The sequence below is a fragment of the Lynx rufus genome, unplaced genomic scaffold (assembly GCF_022079265.1).
Source record: "Lynx rufus isolate CCGP_SWC_20201006 ecotype Redwood Valley unplaced genomic scaffold, mLynRuf1.p SCAF_3, whole genome shotgun sequence".
NCBI classification, from domain to species: domain Eukaryota; kingdom Metazoa; phylum Chordata; class Mammalia; order Carnivora; family Felidae; genus Lynx; species Lynx rufus.
In genome coordinates this window covers 152,603,113-152,623,484 of record NW_025814845.1, presented here as the reverse complement: position 1 = coordinate 152,623,484, position 20,372 = coordinate 152,603,113, and the positions used below count along the sequence as shown (strand labels likewise).

Sequence of the window (20,372 nt, the reverse complement as noted above, 5' to 3'; positions counted from 1 at the left end):
ATAATGCCCCTCATTTCTAAGTATAGTAGTCTTTCTGAAAGACCAAGTTACTATTTATATTTTAAAGAGGAACACTTGATGTCTGCTAGCATAAGATAAATGAGAAGCAAACTAGGAAATACATTTTGTCTCTGGATTAATGCACCTACTACTGGGTAAAGATCAAAAGAGTTCTCTTCCATTAATTTCAGCTCTGACTGTAAAGCCTTGAGCTTTTCAGAGTCTTTTTTTTTTTTTTTAAGTGGTTCAAAAGGAGGCTCATGTTAGGAATGAACATGACTATCAAGGCTGGTCAGGATGGTGTTTCTTTCCATTTAGAATAACAAATTGTCGCATACATCTTTGCCCTCTGTTAAATGTTGTTGATCTTCATTTTATAGAGCTCTAATTCTGCCCTGTATCTTGTTAAATTGGAGGACGGGGTGTGTCTATGTGTATATAAAAACTGAAGTTGTTTTTGGACGCTTACCCATTTCTTATTAGCCATACTGTAAAATATCCATACTAAGACAACCTGAACCGAACTTAAAATGTTCTGTGAGACACACATCAGTGTTCCAACTATTATTTTACCTTTTCAGATTTAAGCATTTTCTAGAAACTGGGGAAGGGTGGGGTTGTCGCACATAATCTTTTCAAGACTTACATGGTTCTCTTTTTTTTGCAGGCCTCATTGTTGGCAAGGACATCGATAAGAGGCTGACATTCATTTCTGTTCTAACCAGCTACTTTATAACTGTGAATAGTAACTATGCATATTTGTTGCTCAGCAAAACCAAGGAACAAGAGCTATGGCAGTTGAAAAAGTCTGTCTGATTCCAGGGTATTTTTCCTGGGTTTCATCATCAGGGACCTTCTCCTTTTCATCTCATCAACAGTGTGGTACCTTTTACCATTCAGTAAAGATTAAGGACATGTTCTTTGGTCAGCAACCAGAACTTAAAATCTGCTGGAATAAGGTCAGAGACCATTTCAATTACAGCTGAGGAAAATGAAATTTCCATTTTATTTGGTGCCTTGTACAGGGAGCACACTAACTCTTAACAGAAAGGTCTGAGTGAAAAGAGATTGAGTTCGTCTAATAGAAACTCATGGTTATGGCGAGTGACCCAACGTGATTAGAGGGGGCAAGAGCCACACAGGAACTCATGACGGGCTATACCATGTTGCGGAATGGGGGAGTGGGGAATGGAGGTCAAACCTGTATGTTACGGTGGTCCAACCGGATCCGACTCACGTGGCTCAGTTTCACGCTCTTCATCATTCTGGTTTTCTTCCCCCTTATTGCTCACTATTATCTCACCACTCTGGATGAGGCTGATGAGGCAGGCAAGCGGATTTTTGGCCCAAGGGCTGGTAATGAACTATGCGAGGTAAAGCATGTGCTGGATCTTTGCCGGATTCGTGAGTCTGTAAGCGAAGAGCTCTTGCAGCTGGAAGCCAAGCGGCAAGAGCTGAACAGTGAAATTGCCAAGCTGAATCTGAAGATTGAAGCCTGTAAGAAGAGCATTGAGAATGCCAAGCAGGACTTGCTTCAGCTCAAGAATGTCATTAGCCAGACTGAGCATTCTTACAAAGAGCTGATGGCTCAAAATCAGCCCAAACTTTCTTTGCCTATCCGATTGCTTCCAGAGAAGGATGATGCCGGTCTTCCTCCCCCAAAGGTCATACGGGGATGCCGGCTGCACAATTGTTTCGATTATTCTCGCTGTCCTCTCACCTCTGGTTTTCCAGTCTATGTATATGACAGTGACCAGTTTGCCTTTGGCAGCTACCTGGATCCTTTGGTCAAGCAGGCTTTTCAGGCTACAGCACGAGCCAGTGTTTATGTTACAGAAAATGCGGACATTGCCTGCCTTTATGTGATATTAGTGGGAGAAATACAGGAGCCAGTAGTGCTTCGGCCTGCTGAACTTGAGAAGCAGCTCTATTCTCTACCACATTGGCGGACAGATGGACACAACCATGTCATCATCAATCTGTCGCGGAAGTCAGATACACAGAATTTACTATATAATGTCAGTACAGGCCGGGCCATGGTGGCCCAGTCTACTTTCTATGCTGCCCAGTACAGACCTGGATTTGACTTGGTAGTGTCACCACTAGTCCATGCCATGTCAGAGCCCAACTTCATGGAAATCCCACCACAGGTGCCAGTTAAGCGGAAGTATCTTTTCACCTTCCAGGGTGAGAAGATTGAATCACTGAGATCCAGCCTTCAGGAGGCCCGCTCCTTTGAAGAAGAAATGGAGGGTGACCCTCCAGCCGACTATGATGATCGTATCATTGCCACCTTAAAGGCTGTACAGGACAGCAAGCTAGATCAGGTCCTGGTAGAATTTACCTGCAAAAACCAGCCTAAACCCAGTCTGCCTACTGAGTGGGCACTGTGTGGGGAGCGTGAGGACCGCTTAGAATTACTGAAGCTTTCCACCTTTGCCCTCATTATCACTCCTGGGGACCCTCACTTGGTTATTTCATCTGGGTGTGCAACACGGCTCTTTGAAGCCCTGGAAGTTGGTGCTGTCCCAGTTGTGCTGGGGGAGCAAGTCCAGCTTCCCTACCAGGACATGCTGCAGTGGAATGAGGCAGCCCTGGTGGTGCCCAAGCCACGTGTTACCGAGGTTCATTTTCTGTTACGAAGCCTCTCAGATAGTGATCTGCTGGCTATGAGGCGGCAAGGCCGCTTTCTCTGGGAGACGTACTTCTCAACCGCTGACAGTATTTTTAATACCGTGCTGGCTATGATTAGGACTCGCATACAGATCCCAGCTGCTCCCATCCGGGAAGAGGCGGCAGCTGAGATCCCCCATCGTTCAGGCAAGGCGGCTGGAACGGACCCTAACATGGCCGACAATGGGGATCTGGACCTGGGGCCAGTGGAAACGGAGCCGCCTTATGCCTCACCCAAATACCTCCGCAACTTTACTTTGACTGTCACTGATTTTTACCGCAGCTGGAACTCTGCTCCAGGGCCTTTCCATCTGTTCCCCCACACACCCTTTGACCCTGTGTTGCCCTCAGAGGCCAAATTCTTGGGCTCAGGGACTGGATTTCGGCCTATTGGTGGTGGAGCTGGGGGTTCTGGCAAGGAGTTTCAGGCGGCACTTGGAGGCAACGTTCCACGAGAGCAGTTCACGGTGGTGATGTTGACTTATGAGAGGGAGGAAGTGCTTATGAACTCTTTAGAGAGACTGAATGGCCTCCCTTACCTGAACAAGGTCGTGGTGGTATGGAATTCTCCCAAGCTACCGTCAGAGGACCTTCTGTGGCCCGACATTGGCGTCCCCATTATGGTAATAGAAAAAAGCAGTTTGTTTTACTGCATGAGATAGCATTTTATTCCTTAATCCTTTTTCCAAATATATATAAAGTGTATCTTTATAGATACACTTTTCCCCCCCCATACAGATTTCCTTTCCCCATGGAATTTCTGCTTGCTTCTTTTTCAGTCCTTTCAGGCCTTGCCAGTTCCATTTCTGCTACTCACTTCCTCTAAATCTCCTAAGACTCTCCAAAACTGAAATCCATACTGGCCTCATGAAGGTTTACAAAAGCCCTTCAGTTACCCCATTGATGTTTTCTGTGTCATAACAAACATGTTGATGAGAACGATGATGACAGAGCTATTAGTAAGCACCTGTGATTTCAGGGTTTATAGAATTTAGGATTTATAGAACTTACGTTATTATGGTCTCTTCACTTTATATCTATGGAAACTAAGGCTTCGAGAGATTAACTGTTCTGCCCAAGGTCATGATTAATAAAGGACAAGCTGAGCTTTAGTGTCTGATTCCAGAAGCTGCATTTTTAATCACCTTCCCGTTTTAGCAGGAAGACCCATTTCTTTATCAGGATATTATAGAAGTCTTTTGAAGGATTAGAGTTGGGGGTTTGAAATATTTGGGAGTTGGAGATCCTGCACCTTTTTCTATGGTCTCTTACAGGTTCTTTCTCAGATTCTTTACTTTATCTGTTGTGACTTGGATCCTGTGTTTTACAGGAAAAATAATAATCTGTTATGTAGAATAGGGCTTTAGTTCTGAGTACTTTGTTTATCCACCTTCTGACATAAATTTGGCCTTAGCAGATTACCCATTTATCTTAAATGTGAGGCCTTAGAGCAAGTCATAAGCAAACAAAGTTCCAACTACTTACCCCGTGGCATAGACTTTCCAGAAAAAGGTAGCAAAGATAGGCAAAAGTTCTGGTGGGCCATCCATTGCCAAAAGCTTGCTTAAGAAAATTAGTGTAGTTTTTAGGAAGAACTTGTCTGAAGGGGAATGTTTGGACTGGACCAGTGTTTTGAAAATTTATATCAAGAAACTAATTCATGTGAAGTATTTTCTAAGCAGCAGCATGGTATAATGTTAGGATAGTATGAGTTTTGGATTAATATAGACCTGGGATTAAGTAGTCCGTTTGGATCTTTGATGAGTTAATTAACTTCTTTGACTTATGGATTAAACAGAAAAATAAAATAATACAAGTAAGGAATCTAGAAAGGTGCCTAATAATTTTTTGATTCCTACTTACCCTTTCATGTCCAAGAAGATGGGAGGCAGTATGGATATCTGTCTATGTTGTGGACAGGGTTAACTCACTTCACTGATAAAGGCTTCTTGTATCCTCTGCATAACAGCTCTTACTACTTGCTTTCTCCTGTACAAATCTTTAAAATTGTCTTTCTTATTACTGCTGCTATGTGCTTACCGCCACTGCTCATCTTTTCTTTTCTTTTATTTAGTTGAATTTATACTCTGAGGCTCTTCAAAGACTGTGTAGTGTTCTAAAAACTTTTGATCCCAGAATTTATCTTGTATATTAAGAAAAGTGTTATAAATAGGGAGATTTCTTTATAAGATTTCTTTCCAAATAAATTTCACTTTTTTCTTTCTCAGTTACAGCTTCTTAAATGTCATTGAAATTAAAAAGAAAAAAAGCATTTGTTCTGTGAAAGGTGGATGCTGCTCAAATAGAATAAATAAAGCAGCCTTTGTTTTCCTTTTTTCCTGAGTTTTCTTTGAATTTGATAGGGTTGTAGAGAAGCTGATGCCACCCTGTTAACAATGACTGAAATTAGTTAGAGAACTTACCAGAACTAATCCTCTCTTTTAGCTCTGGTGGGAAATAAGTACTCCTCTTTGATTACTGGGCAGCTCATTGCAATAATACAATGCCTAGTTGGAAAGTGCCAGAAACTTTCCAAATGGGGGGCCATTCTGAATAGCTTGCCCATACTTATGATACCAGTTTTTTTCCTAGTTCTTCTGAAAAGGAGGAAACATTTTTAAGCTGGAGAATTCACTGTATTCTCTAAATATTTTGCCTGTTCTTTCTGTTTAAGAGACGCAGGTTTTCTGGGGGGCAGTGGTTGAATTGCTGACCTCTTGGGCACAGAGCCAACACTACCAGGTATCAAGACTAGGAGGGACTGGCAGCTCTCTCTCTCCCCTGTGGAGAAATGGCACCGTTATGAGACGTTGCAGAGTAGTTTTCCTACCCAGGATGCAGATGTACCCAATTCATTATGTTATAATTAACGGGTCTTTATAAAATTAGCAGTAGGGTGGTTCCCAGACAATCTGTCAGATTCCAATCCTTAAGGGAAAATGATTTCAAATCAGCATATTTGAATTAATCTAGGAACCCACACATATCATTTCAGAAATTGAGGGGCAATTTGTGCTTCCCTTGTGCTCAGGTTCTCACCTAAGCATTAGGCATAAATGGTAAATATTTGTGGGCTATGAAATGTATTGAGCACTAGGTTTTTGAGTAGAGAGGGGTGCCTTCTGGGATTTGTCAAATTCCTCATACTTGTCTGTTATTTAGATGACAAAGGGGAAACTACATTGGATCCGGCTTAAAGCAAATGTGATCTTTACCACCATCCTTTGACACTCTCGCCCCAAAAGATTTAATTCTCTTCAGTTCAAATGGGAAAGGGCCTGGGCAAGGTGACTAGACTCCACCCAGAGAGATGGGGCAAGTGCCACTAGTTGAAGTAGCTGACTCGTCAGAATGGGGCGAGGCTGCTGAACAGAGGTGGTGGTGGTGGGTGACTGACTGCTCTGTCTCTTGCCTGTTTTGTAAACAGTTGAATCAGGTTCATTAGCTCTGGAAGCTTAATAACTAAGAATGTCTAATGGAAGTGGAGAGTAGTATTAATTTTTTTTTTAATTTGAGAGAGAGAGAGGGAGTGCAAGTGGAAGAGAATGGCAGAGGGAGAGAGAGAGAATCTCAAGCAGGCTCCACACTGAGTGCAGAGCCCGATGTAGGGCTCAGTCTCAGGAACTGTGAGAACATGACCTGAGCCAAAATCAAGTCTGACACTCAATGGACCCAGCCATCCAGGTGCCCTGTGTGGGGAATAAGTATTATGTCAAAGGATTTGAAAGCTAGTCCTTTGAGAAAAACTCCCTACTGGGTTGGGGACCAATGCGTCAACCATGCATCTTAAAGATGTTCCACTGTTTTCAGGTCTCCCTTGTTTCTGATGGTATGTCAGTGGTCTTCAAATTTTTGTTTTCCTATATGGAGCATGTTCTTTTCCTCTGACTGCTTTCAAGACTTTATATTTAGTTTTCAGTGCTTTGAGTATGATATGCCTTGGCATGATTTTCTTCTATTTGTGTTCTGACTGGGGTTCACTAAGCTTCTTAAATCTGTCAATTTATTTTTTCTTCATATATTGGAAAATTTTTATGTCACTATCTATTCAGGTATATTTTTCTGCCCCATTCTTTTCCTCCTTTCCTTTGTGGGCTTCATTATATGTGTATTAGACATTTAAAAATATTTATTTATTTTGAGAGAGTGAGAGAGCATGCATACGTATGCTGGGGAGAGGCAGAGAGAGAGAGGGAGGGAGGGAGGGAGAGAGAGAGAGAGATTGAGAGAGATTGAGAGAGAGAGAGAATGAATGAATCCCAAGCAGGCTTTGCACTGTCGGTGCAGAGTCCGATGTGGGGCTTGATCTCATGAATTATGAGATGATAACCTGAACTGAAATCAAGAGTCAGATGTTCAATCGACTGAGCCACCCAGATGCCCTGTGAATATTAGACATTTTGATTCCATCCCACAGTTCTTAGTGTCTCTATTCATTTTTTTAATCTTTTTTTCTGTTTGCAATTTTGATAATTTCTCTTGATTTATCATCATGTTCACAAACTTTTGTGTCATCTCTACACTTAAGGTCATCCAGTCAATTTTAATTTTTTTTTTTTCAACGTTTATTTATTTTTGGGACAGAGAGAGACAGAGCATGAACGGGGGAGGGGCAGAGAGAGAGGGAGACACAGAATCGGAAACAGGCTCCAGGCTCTGAGCCATCAGCCCAGAGCCTGACGCAGGGCTCGAACTCACGGACCGCGAGATCGTGACCTGGCTGAAGTCCGACGCTTAACAGACTGCGCCACCCAGGCGCCCCCATCCAGTCAATTTTAAATTGCAAGTATTATATTTTTTCCAGTTCCAGAATATCCATGTTTTTAAAGTAATAGTTTCCATTTCCCTGATGAGATTTTCTCCCTTTTTTTTTTCCATTCTGAGTACATTTTATTGAGCATAGTTATAATAGCTACTTTAACACCTTTGCTGATTCCAACATTTGGGGTTTTGCTTTCATTGATTTTTCTTTTTTCTTGAAGGTCATGTTTTTCTGGTTCTTGGTACATCGCACAGTTTTGTATTAAACTCTGTACATTGTGAATATTACATTGTGAAGACTGGATTTTGTTTTATTTCTCTGTGAAGTATTGATACTTTAGTTTTCACAGGCAGTTTATTTGGTTGGACTCAAATGGCAAGTTCCGTCTCTTGAGTGAGTGACAACTCAAATGTTAGTTCAATCTTTTTATCTTTTATTAGTCTGCTTACAGATAGTACCAAGCATGCATGCATGCTTGTCCATGGTAAGGATTCTAGATTTTATTAGAAGTATGTTAGGATGCCATTGGAGGGTTTTGAGCAAAGGGTAATATGTGTTGGACTATGGGGAAAAGAGCAGAAGAAACAGTTCAGAGGCTATTATTGCAGAAGCCTAGGTGAGGGGTGTTGGAAACTTGGACCAGAGCAGCAGTGGTAGAGAGGGTCAGCTAAGCATATCACATCTCCCTACTAGAATCCAAGGTCTCTGTGGAAGTGTTAAGACCAGAATGTGCCCATTTTTCCAAATGAAAACTATATAGAGAGATACGAGATTGTTTTTCACTGCCATTTTCCCTCCCTCCCAGCCCTTAATAGTAAAACTGTAAAAGGAGAACCCCATTTTGGAAACCTAATGTCATGCCAGAGTAGTTATTGTCATGTCAGTCATCATGGTCAACTAAGAGAACAAGAAGGAAGACTAGAAGAGAACTCAGTGTCATTAATAATCAGGCTTGGACCTCTGCCAGTCAGGCTGTTAAAGGCTTTACTTCTGGCTAGACCTCAGGCAACAGTAGAGATAATAATAAAGGCTATTCCTTATAAAGTTGATACACATTGTTTTTTATCTGTGTCCACTCTCCTTTAAAAAATATTACTTGAGGGGTGCCTCAGTGGCTCAGTTGGTTGATTTTAGCTCAGGTCTTGATCTTAGGGTTGTAAGGTCAAGCCCTGAGTTGGGCTCTGCAAGTAATTTTTATGTTACATGAATAGATCAGATGATATTTTCCTAAAATTGTGATTTCTAAGCAAAACTAACAGGAAAAATCTTGTCCAGTTTTTCTAGGTCTAAGATTGTACAAAGTCTGGTAGACTTCACTAGGTTTAGCATCTCTGGTTTTTTTCTTTGACATTATTTAATAACTTGGTGATTATAGCTATGGCTCTCTTTTTTCTGTTTGAGAAGAGGCTACGTGGCTGTGAAGGAGAATTCTATAAAACAGAGCTACCAGAAATCAGAAATTATAGCAAAAATTATAAATGTGTAATATAAAGGAATTGCTGAAAAGTCATGTTGCATAAATGATTTCTTTTTTTTTTCTTTTTTTTCTTTTTTTTTTTTTTAAATTTTTTTTTTTCAATGTTTATTTTTGGGACAGAGAGAGACAGAGCATGAACGGGGGAGGGGCAGAGAGAGAGGGAGACACAGAATCGGAAACAGGCTCCTGGCTCCGAGCCATCAGCCCAGAGCCCGACGCGGGGCTCGAACTCACGGACCGCGAGATCGTGACCTGGCTGAAGTCGGACGCTTAACCGACTGCGCCACCCAGGCGCCCCCATAAATGATTTCTTAATTGCTACAAATCAATTCTTTAGGGAATGTCTCCTCCTCTTAGTCTATTTGTACTCTTTACTAATTCAAAGTAAGGAATCTGAGACTGAGAGAATTGTTTTGGGTCACTCAACCAATTAATACCCAAATTAGAACTTAGGTCTTAGGACTTCTGGCCATGGTCAGTGCATGTTTTTCTTTTTTACCAAATCTAAATTTCTTGAAAAGACACAGCTTACATGCATAAATAAAATGTTTACAAAGTAAAATAGGAGGAGATTGTATTAATCTTATGTGATAATAATTGCTAACAAGTTTTGAGCATTTTCTATGTGCTCTGTCAGCACTGTGTTGTCCTCTTGATATGCATTCTCTTGTTTAAAAACTATATATTTTGAGAGAAAGCAAGAGAGCGTGGGCACATGAGCGGTGGAGGGGCAGAGAACCAGGGAAAGAGAGAATTGCAAGCAGGCTTTGCACTGTCAGCATGGAGCCCGACTCAGGGCTCCATCTAAGAACCCGTGAAATTACGACCTGAGCCGAAATCAAGAGTTGGACGCTTAGCCGACTGAGCCACCAAGACACCCCTGCATTCTCTCATTTGATGGTGAACCTCTAACCTATGCTATTTGACCTACAGTTTTATAGGGATCATGTACAACTTCTTTTATGAATTAAAACAGACTTATCTCATAACCTAAAATATAACCTAAAATCAAAACCTAAATTGTTTTTTAATACTGCATCAGACCCAAATTTAAAGTAAGTTATAAATAGAAAAGTAGTTCACTGTGTTCACCTTCTTATTCCTTTCCCTTTCTTTTCATTACCTAACTTTCCCTACTACTTAATGTTTATTGAATGAATGAGTCCCTTGAAAAATCAAGATATTTTAATGCTTCTTGGTCTCTCTCTATTGATTACCTCTCCACCCTAGTCACCTCAAGCTGTTTCACATGGGTCCTTGTCTCAAAAGCAGGTATACCGGACTATGAGCTTCCTTTTGTACCTCATTTTCTTAATTCCTGAGCTCTGTGATGGGTTACTTCTTTTTAAAACTTTTTAAATTTTTTAAATATATATTTTTTTAATTTTTTTTTTAACATTTATTTTTGAGACAGAGAGAGACAGAGCATGAATGGGGGAGGGTCAGAGAGAGGGAGACACAGAATCCGAAACAGGCTCCAGGCTCTGAGCTGTCAGCACAGAGCCCGACGCGGGGCTCGAACTCACGGACCGCGAGATCGTGACCTGAGCTGAAGTCGGCCGCTTAACCGACTGAGCCACCCAGGCGCCCCATAAATATATTTTTTAATGTCTATTTTTGAGAGAGAGAGCATGAGCGGGGTCGGGGCAGAGAGAGAGGGAGACACAGAATCTGAAGCAGGCTCTGGGCTCTGAGCCGTCAGCACAGAGCCCGGCACGGGGCTTGAACCCGTGAAGTGTGAGATCATGACCTGAGCTGAAGTCAGAAACTCAACTGACTGAGCCCCCCAGGCGTTCTGGGTTACTTTTTTAAGTTAGAGGAAAGGGGAGGATGGAGGACAAAAGCTAATTGCTGTTTACCTTATTGCCTGTATGGTGACTTGACATAAAGCTCATTTTCAGAAATGGATTCATTACAGAAGTGTATCACACATGTGTATGTGTTTGAGACTGGAGACTGTTGACTTTGGCTAGGCAAAATTTTATCTTAAGGAGAGAAAGGAGAACATTTTAAGTGTATTTAAATTGCTGAATTTAATAGGTCGCATTATGTGTTTGTATGGTGCTTTATATTTTCCACATATATTTTCTAATTTTATTACTTGTCAAGTATGTTTTACCTTTTTGTGTTCCCTGTTCTTGGTCTACTTTATGACTTGGGTTCATACACTTAATTTCTTCATGCCCTATTTTTCTTGCTTCCCAACTTCAAAGACCTGCCTATGGCTAGCTGTGAGCTGCTTTTATAAAAGATTCCATATTTAGGTAGTTCTTCCATTTGAATCCAAATTCCTCTGCTGCACTTCAGCAACTGTCACTTACCAAATTGTAGAAATGTTCGATTGTTGCTTGTTAATAGCAATAAGTACTTACATTTCCATCCCTTACATATTAAGAGATATTGGCTATCTATTAATTGGGGATCTAACTTATGATAGCTAATTAAATATTTATGATGTAAATTGATACTTTCCTAATTAATGTGAATTTGCTGATTTCTGCCAGGATTTAGAAGCCAAATACCTTATTAGCATACTAGGAGAAAGGATCTTGGTAGAGTAGTAGCTCTTTATCATTCATAAATTCCAGAATTCCTCAAGAACCAACTTAAATGTTATGTGAGGTTACTAATTATTTTTTGATCATGCATGTACTTGCATACATTTGCATACAGTAGGATTCCAGGCCATGACTGCTGTATTGTTCCATTGTGATGGGAAGAAACGTGCAGTGAGCGGAAGTCTAGGCTTTTATGAATGATAGTAGAACTAGTCAGCAGGAGAACTCATGTAGCTTCCCCAGGAAGCATTGTTCATGAAACAAACAAAAAATGAATGTTGGCGTGCATGGCTCCTGACTTGGCAGTTATAGGTTGATGGATTGTTTTGCTCTGGAATACTAGATTAAATGCTAGGAGGTTTTAGTATGTAGAATGTTATAGTTTTGATACATAAAGTTATCAAGTCTTTATTCCATATTCTGAAAATAGAATGGACAGGGCTAAATTAGGGTTTATTTCCTAGTTGTTTGGTTATTTGCTCATTTATAAAATGTGTTGAACACCTACTGTATGCCAGGCACATTGCTTGGTACATTCTGGTCAGTGTCATAACCAGTAATTGACTTAGTAACTTGAGGGTCAGTTTTCATGTCCACGAGTTACCAAGGTAAAATCATTAGGCATGAGAAAATAGCCAGTGTTGAAGAAGCAGGAGCTGTTTTTTAGTTTTAAAAACAAAACAAAACAATGTCAACAAAAATGAGCAACATGACTTACTACTCTGGTTGACTCATTTCTTTCCTTTTCGATCTGCCGTTTCTCAAAAATCTTAGATGCCAATGCTGATCTGATGGATGTCTGCATTACAGATATTTAAGTTTTTTAGTCCTTATGTTTTTGGTGCCAGAATTGATAACAGTAGGTTTGCTGAGCAAAATTTTGTCTAGCTATTAAGCAGTATAGCTTTGAAGTAAAACTGTTAGAAGAAACCTTTTACTCTTTCCTCCTAGTTAATTTTAGTTTGTATTTGCAATGTCTGTAAGTGCAGAAATCTCCTTTTGGTTGTAAGGAAAAGGTAAATTGTTCTTAAATAATGAACTGTATGTGCTGTACTGTCTTCTGAATGTTGACTCTTAAGTCAGAGTATCTCCTCAGTGGCACTAATGACATGTAGGGCTGGATAATTCTTTGCTCTGGGTGGTTGTCCCGTGCTTTGTAGTATTTAGCAGCATCCCTGGCCTCTGCTGACCAGATATGAGTAGCTCACCCCGTTCCACTACCAGTTATGACAACCAAGACTGTCCAGCGTCATTGTTTTATATGTTTCTTGGGCAGAATCGCTCATAGTTAAGAATCACTGCTGTAAATTCTTAAAGCAGACTTTTTGACCACAATTGTTTGTGAGCCAACCAGAAATAAGCTGCTGCAGTTCATGATGCTGTGTTTCTGTGAATCCTTAAATCTTTCATTCTGATGGCTATTGCGTCAGTTCCCTAATCCTGAAAATCTTGCTGCCATCCAGCCCAGAGGGGTTGTGCCAGGATGAGCAAAGGTAGTATGTATACTATATTTCTGGAATCCACAGTAGTTGTTTGTAATGGACTTGCCTCTTACTGGACTGTAATAAGCTTGCTAAAAAATACAGATGTGAAATCTAGGCTAAAACACATTTGGTATTAGATCTTCAGTTCTAAGTCTTCCAAAAGACAAGCAGGTCCTCTTGATTTGGTTTATTTTGTAAATTGGACAAAAATTTTGGATGTGCTCTAGGCATCAAATCATGACTATTTTAGTTTGTGTTGTTTTTAGAGTGAATGAGGTTGTTTATAAGATGGTCACGTTTGGCTGATGAATAAGTTCCATTTTTGCACACAGTATGGGGCTGTATTTAGGAGAGAGGTTCCTCACTTACCTTTGCACAAGTAAGTGGTGGAGTGGGAATGTGAACTCAGGCTTTTCTTTTTAAAAAAAAAATTGTCTCTATTTTCTTTTCTTTCTCTCCCCCCCCCCCCCCGCCCCCTTTTTAGAAAAAGAGCGTGTGAGCTGATGAGAGGGTCAGAGGGGGAGAGAGAGAGAGAGAATCTTGGTCTGGAGCCTGATACAGGCCTTGATCCCATGACCCTAGGGTCATAACTGAGAGTCGGACACTCAACCAAATGAGCCATCTAGGCGCCCCCAGGCTTTTTTGATGGACTCCAAAACCATGCTTTTCCTCTACCAACCCTCTCAAAATTTAATGTGCATAGGAATCACCTGGGATTTTGCAGGTTTCTGACTTGGTAGGCTTGGGGTAGGCCTGTGTTTCAAGAGAGCCCTAGGGGAGGCCCGTGTTGGTGGTGTTTGGCTTACACTTTAACTACTAAAGTTCTGTGCTGTGTTCCTGGATTGCTAATTTTGCTGTAGATAATCTTCCTAGTGTCTAACCTGTAAAACTGATAATCTACAGTTGAATATTCAAGAATTGAGTATTTTTTCTTCATTTTAAGCTGTGTGTATTTGCTGCTAGAATTGAGGGGGAGCTTTGTCCACCTGAGCTGCCAGAATTGCAGTTCTGTATTAAGTGGATGCTAGGTGTGTTAGGAAAGTAAAATGAATGACCAAGAGTGGTTTGTTGGGGGTGGTTGAGCAAACAGCTGCCATAATGCATTGATTCTAAGGTGAACGTTATTTTATATTTTAACATCTCTGAAATTGGGTGTGTCTTAAGATAGATGGCATTTTGTGTTTGCTGAGGTTGGCATTTGGCTCCTGCTACTTCTGACCATTTCCCTGCTCCCTGGGGATGGAGCCCAGCAGCTACTATGGTGAATAGTTGGTCATCTCCCCCTCCCTGCTCGTCTTTACCGCAACCCAGACCTCAGTGCTTTGTTCTGCAACTGCTGAATCTGAGCTTGGGAGACCTGGGCTTGCTTCCAGGGACTTTTTATATGGCCAAACGTGCTGCAGGGCAAGGGGGATTTCTGTGTCTATTGCTTGGCTCTGACATCTGTTTTCTGTAGTAGCAAATCTGATTACAGATTATAGATCCTTTCTTGTCTTGACTTGGGAGGAAGTCCTCTGGGGCTGAGGCAAAGTCTTTTAAGACTTTTTAAAGCTCTTTAGTAAAGTAAACATTCTAAGTGATGTTTGGTTTGATGAGATTTATAAATTTAATGTAAGTTTAGCAGAAAAAGACTGATTTGGAGTTAGAAGGCACCAATTAGTGTCTAGCTCTGCCACTTGCCATTTGTCCATGTACAAGGTGAGAGTTGGCCGTATGATCTGTAAGGCCTTTTGATCTCTGAACTAATTGGATTCTAAGTATGTTAGAATGCATTAGTTGAAGTATGAGGACTCTGCTCTAAGAACATAGAAGTGGTTAATTTTGGCAAGGGTGTAAGTGACAGGAGGCATGTGAGCTGGGTCCCCAGGGAGAGAATGATTTTGGTAGAAAAAGAGGAGAAAGAGTATTTTAAGCTATGGAGACAGTATTTGTGAGATCACAGGAGTACCTTTGAAAGCATTCATAAAGTTTTAGACCATGGATATAATTCCATTCATCAAGCTAGGTAGAGCTTATTCTCAGTACAAGTAAAAGTTTCTGTTGAAAGTAGGATGACCCTCTCTGTCTTTCTAAAAAGATGATTCCTCAGGAAGTTCCCTTTGTTTCTGGGTTTTTTTTTTTTTTAATTTTTTTTTTTTTAACGTTTATTTATTTTTGAGACACAGAGAGACAGAGCATGAACAGGGGAGGGGCAGAGAGAGAGGGAGACACAGAATCTGAAACAGGCTCCAGGCTCTGAGCTGTCAGCACAGAGTCCGACGCGGGGCTCGAACTCACGGACCGTGAGATCGTGACCTGGCTGAAGTCGGACGCTTAACCGACTGCGCCACCCAGGCGCCCCTGTTTCTGGTTTTTGAGAATAAATTGATAGTTTCCCATTAGGTGGATTAATTAGATATAGGTACAATAAAAATAAAATGAGCTATTAAAGTACTGAGTATGGTCATCTTCATATTGGGCAAGGTGAATAACAAAGCTACCACCTACATTGTTAGTAAACTGTGCTTATCTAAGATGTCTAAGTAAAACATTATCTTTGTAATGTAATTCTGTTTGGGCACTAATCTTTGTTTTATGAAGAAAATACTGCTTTGCATATATGGGTCACTTTGGATAGAGAATCTTTGAATTGGGATTTGCTGTAAATTAACACAGCTGTTAATTTTGCTGAGTTAGGTACCCCTTGAAAGAAAAAGCATCTGTATGTGTAGTCAGTGGGAATTGCAAAGGTGAGGTAATTAACCTCAACTGGATGGGCTCTCCTTTTTTAGGCATCAGAAATGACACAAACTCAAGGGATTTCTGAGTTGGGCTTTAAAATTTATGAGTAAGCCTGGGGATTTCAGAGCTGGGAATTATAATCTCAGTTCTACTCTGCCACCTTGTGTTCTCTTGGGAGAGTTATTTTTAATATCTGTAGACTGTTTATCATTTATGTAAAATAATCCTCAGCTTTAACTTGTTTCACAAGAAAATTAGTTAGCAAATGAATAAAGCTTAAAATGTGAAATCCTTATACATTTGCTGAATTATAAGATCAGTTTCTGTTCCTGAAAGACATGTACTGGGTTTTATGAGTGGTAGGCAACCTGGCAAGATTATTTAGTAAATTTAGCCACAGTCTCCTTTGACCGGAGGCAGTTTTGGTTTTGCATTCTATAATGCAGCATTGATCATTAGTGTTTTTCCTTCCTCCTTACAGGTGGTCCGGACTGAGAAGAACAGTTTGAACAACCGATTCTTGCCCTGGAATGAAATTGAGACAGAGGCTATCCTGTCTATTGATGATGATGCTCACCTCCGCCATGATGAAATCATGTTTGGGTTTCGGTGAGCAGCTACTTTTTAATCAAGAAACACTTTTGTTTTCAAGTGACAGAAAACCAACTCAGAGGTGGATTAGGCAGCAGAATGAATTTCTTGGCTGATAATAAGTACTCAGAGGTAGTAAGGGCTGACAGGACATAGCTGGATTTTGGGTCTTAGGTGATGTTGGAGAACTCCATTTCTCTTCATCTCTAGGTTTTGCTTTCCTCTTTGTTGCCTGTGATCTCCCATAGGCTCTCCCTTTGAGGGAGGGCAGGGAGATGGATTCTGTGATTGGCTAGATCAGGGTTATCTGCCTGGCCCTGGAGCTGAAACTATATCATCCTCCAGCCACAAACATGGACTGAGTGGAGGCAAGAGATAGTTCCCTAATGGAAATGTGAGGTTTTTGTGTTTGCAGGAATAGCTCCCAGTCAGGCAGAAGCAACATGTTGCTATGTGTTAGGGTAATGGAATGGTGCCAGAATCCTGGGGCTTGAAAGATTTGGGGAAAGATGGGGTTAGGAGCAAAGATCCAAGAGGAAAAAGAGAGGGAGGAGGAGGTGGTTCTTATGATCAAAATGCGTGACATTTTTGAATCCATACTGTGTTCCAGAGACTAGCTGAGCACTTTGTGTGATTTTATCTCATTAATACTGCTCTAAAACTTGACGATGTAAGTTGTACTCCTCTCCATATTACATAGGAGTAAACTGAGATCAAGGAGAGCAAAACCATGATGTTAGAAAGTAAATGGCAGAACTGGAATTCAAATGCAGGTTTGTCTGACTCCAGAATTTCCAGTCAATCACTAAACTATATAGTTTTCTTGAATCTTAGTAGTTCTTACCGGGGTTTATATATCCCAGTTGAAGGATCATTACAGATAAGAGAATGGAGTACATCAGGGTTATTCAAAGTGTGTCATGGACTAGTATGCAGGCCCATGGACAGTTTATTTTTTTATTTATTTATTTATTTTTATTTTTTTTTTTGCATACATTTTATTTTTTTTTTATATGAAGTTTATTGACAAATTGGTTTCCATACAACACCCAGTGCTCATCCCAAAAGGTGCCCTCCTCAATACCCATCACCCACCCGCCCCTCCCTCCCACCCCCCATCAACCCTCAGTTTGTTCTCAGTTTTTAACAGTCTCTTATGCTTTGGCTCTCTCCCACTCTAACGTCCTTTTTTTTTTTTTTTTTTTTTCCTTCCCCTCCCCCATGGGTTCCTGTTAAGTTTCTCAGGATCCACATAAGAGTGAAACCATATGGTATCTGTCTTTCTCTGTATGGCTTATTTCACTTAGCATCACACTCTCCAGTTCCATCCACGTTGCTACAAAAGGCCATATTTCATTTTTTCTCATTGCCACGTAGTATTCCATTGTGTATATAAACCACAATTTCTTTATCCATTCATCAGTTGATGGACATTTAGGCTCTTTCCATAATTTGGCTATTGTTGAGAGTGCTGCTATGAACATTGGGGTACAAGTGCCCCTATGCATCAGTACTCCTGTATCCCTTGGGTAGATTCCTAGCAGTGCTATTGCTGGGTCATAGGGTAGGTCTATTTTTAATTTTCTGAGGAACCTCCACACTGCTTTCCAGAGCGGCTGCACCAATTTGCATTCCCACCAACAGTGCAAGAGGGTTCCCGTTTCTCCACATCCTCTCCAGCATCTATAGTCTCCTGATTTGTTCATTTTGGCCACTCTGACTGGCGTGAGGTGATACCTGAGTGTGGTTTTGATTTGTATTTCCCTGATAAGGAGCGACGCTGAACATCTTTTCATGTGCCTGTTGGCCATCTGGATGTCTTCTTTAGAGAAGTGTCTATTCATGTTTTCTGCCCATTTCTTCACTGGGTTATTTGTTTTTCGTGTGTGGAGTTTGGTGAGCTCTTTATAGATTTTGGATCCTAGCCCTTTGTCCGATATGTCATTTGCAAATATCTTTTCCCATTCCGTTGGTTGCCTTTTAGTTTTGTTGGTTGTTTCCTTTGCTGTGCAGAAGCCTTTTATCTTCATAAGGTCCCAGTAATTCACTTTTGCTTTTAATTCCCTTGCCTTTGGGGATGTGTCGAGGAAGAGATTGCTACGGCTGAGGTCAGAGAGGTCTTTTCCTGCTTTCTCCTCTAAGGTTCTGATGGTTTCCTGTCTCACATTTAGGTCCTTTATCCATTTTGAGTTTATTTTTGTAAATGGTGTGAGAAAGTGGTCTAGTTTCAACCTTCTGCATGTTGCTGTACCATGGACAGTTTATTATGTGTCCACAGTGAAGTAAGTACAAAAATTGAGGGTAGGCCTTAGCAACTTTAAAGCAATTTGACATTTATTGTGACATCCAAGCTTGTGATCATTTTCTCGCAATTCATTTTTGGGTAGTGTTTATTGAATACAATTCATAAGTCATACAATTCACTCATTTAAGTGTAATCATTCAACAGTTTTTAGTATATTTACAGAGTTATGGAACCATCACTGTGATCTTTTTAGAAATCTTTTATTACCACTGAAAGAAACCCTGTACCCGTTAGTGATCACTTCCCATTTTCCTCCACCTTCTCTAAGCCCTAGGCAATTATTAATCTATCTGTGCCTCTATAAATTTGCTTATTGTGGATATCGAAAATAAATGGTTCCATATAACATGTGCCATTTTGTAACTGGCTTCTTTCACTTAATAGATTTTAAAAGGTTCACCCATCTGGGGGGCGCCTGGGTGGCTCAGTCGACTGGTTAAGCATCCGACTTCAGCTCAGGTCATGATCTCGTGGTTCGTGGGTTTGAGCCCCGTATCGGGCTTTGTGCTGACAGCCTGGAGCCTGCTTCAGATTTTGTGTCCCTCTCTCTCTGTCCCTCCCCCACTTATGTTCTGTCTGTGTGTCTCTCTCTCAAAAATAAATAAACATTAAAAAAAAAAAAGGTTCACCCATCTGAGCATGTGAGTGTATTTCCTTTTGTATATATGCATTTGGTTGGTCCATTTCTCTGTTGATGGACATTTGGGTAATTTCTGCTTCTCGGTTATTGTGAATAATGCTCTTGTGAAAATTTATTTTATTTTATTTTATTTTTTATTTTTTTTCCTGTGAAAATTTATGTACAAGTGTTTGTATGAACATTTCCTTTCTCTTAGATATACACATTGGAGTGGAACAGCTAAATCATGTGGTAACTCCAACATTTTGAGGAACTGCTATATTTTTTTCCACAGAGGGTGCACCATTTTATATTGCCGCCAGCAGTATATAAGTGTTCTAATTTCTCCATGTCTTTGATAATACTTGTTGTTTTTCATTTTTTATTTATAGCCATTCTATTGTGTGTGATGCGTGGTATTTCAGTATAGTTTTGATTTGCATTTCCCTAATGACTAATGATGTTGAGTATCTTTTTATGTGCCTAATAACCGATTGTAGTGTGTTGGTAATTAGAACATTAGCACATTTAAAGAATAATTCATTAAGGGTAAGGCATACCAAAGCATGACCTATTATAATATGGCACATGAGTTAAACATATTTAGTGCAGTGCAGGTTGAGTATAAGGTTAAGGAACTGATTATGTCCTTTGTTTTTATATGTAAATCAGTAGCATTATTTATAGTCAATATTTTAAAATGCCTAACTTTCAAATATTCACTGAGACCATACCGTCTAAAACTACTGATGCATTGCCCCAAGAATTTATTTAAGCCTTTATCTGAATTTATCTCATACCAGTGCTTCTGTATTGATTTTCCCCTTATTATTTAATAGCTAATTAACCATATTTTTATGATATATAATTAGCCTTATTTATTATTATTTAATATATAATTGACCATATCATGGTTGGCAGCCCTTAAAACAAATTAGATATGGTACCTTTTTTTTTTATTTTTTTATTTATTTTTTTATTTTTTTATTTTTTTTTATATATGAAGTTTATTGACAAATTGGTTTCCATACAACACCCAGTGCTCATCCCAAAAGGTGCCCTCCTCAATACCCATACCCACCCGCCCCTCCCTCCCACCCCCCATCAACCCTCAGTTTGTTCTCAGTTTTTAACAGTCTCTTATGCTTTGGCTCTCTCCCACTCTAACGTCTTTTTTTTTTT

The 20,372-nt window shown here is 40.3% G+C and overlaps 1 protein-coding gene across 1 annotated transcript in view; it reads left to right on the top strand.

Moving 5' to 3' along the window:
• The first annotated feature begins 865 nt into the window (after positions 1 to 865).
• EXTL3 (exostosin like glycosyltransferase 3) overlaps positions 866 to 20,372 on the top strand; it is a 37,259-nt gene continuing 17,752 nt past the window's right edge. The window contains exons 1-2 of the mRNA XM_047091675.1: positions 866 to 3,296; positions 16,157 to 16,284. Of these exons, the coding sequence (XP_046947631.1) occupies positions 1,149 to 3,296; positions 16,157 to 16,284 (2,276 nt within the window). The 5' untranslated portion in view covers positions 866 to 1,148. The remainder of the gene's footprint in view (positions 3,297 to 16,156; positions 16,285 to 20,372) is intronic.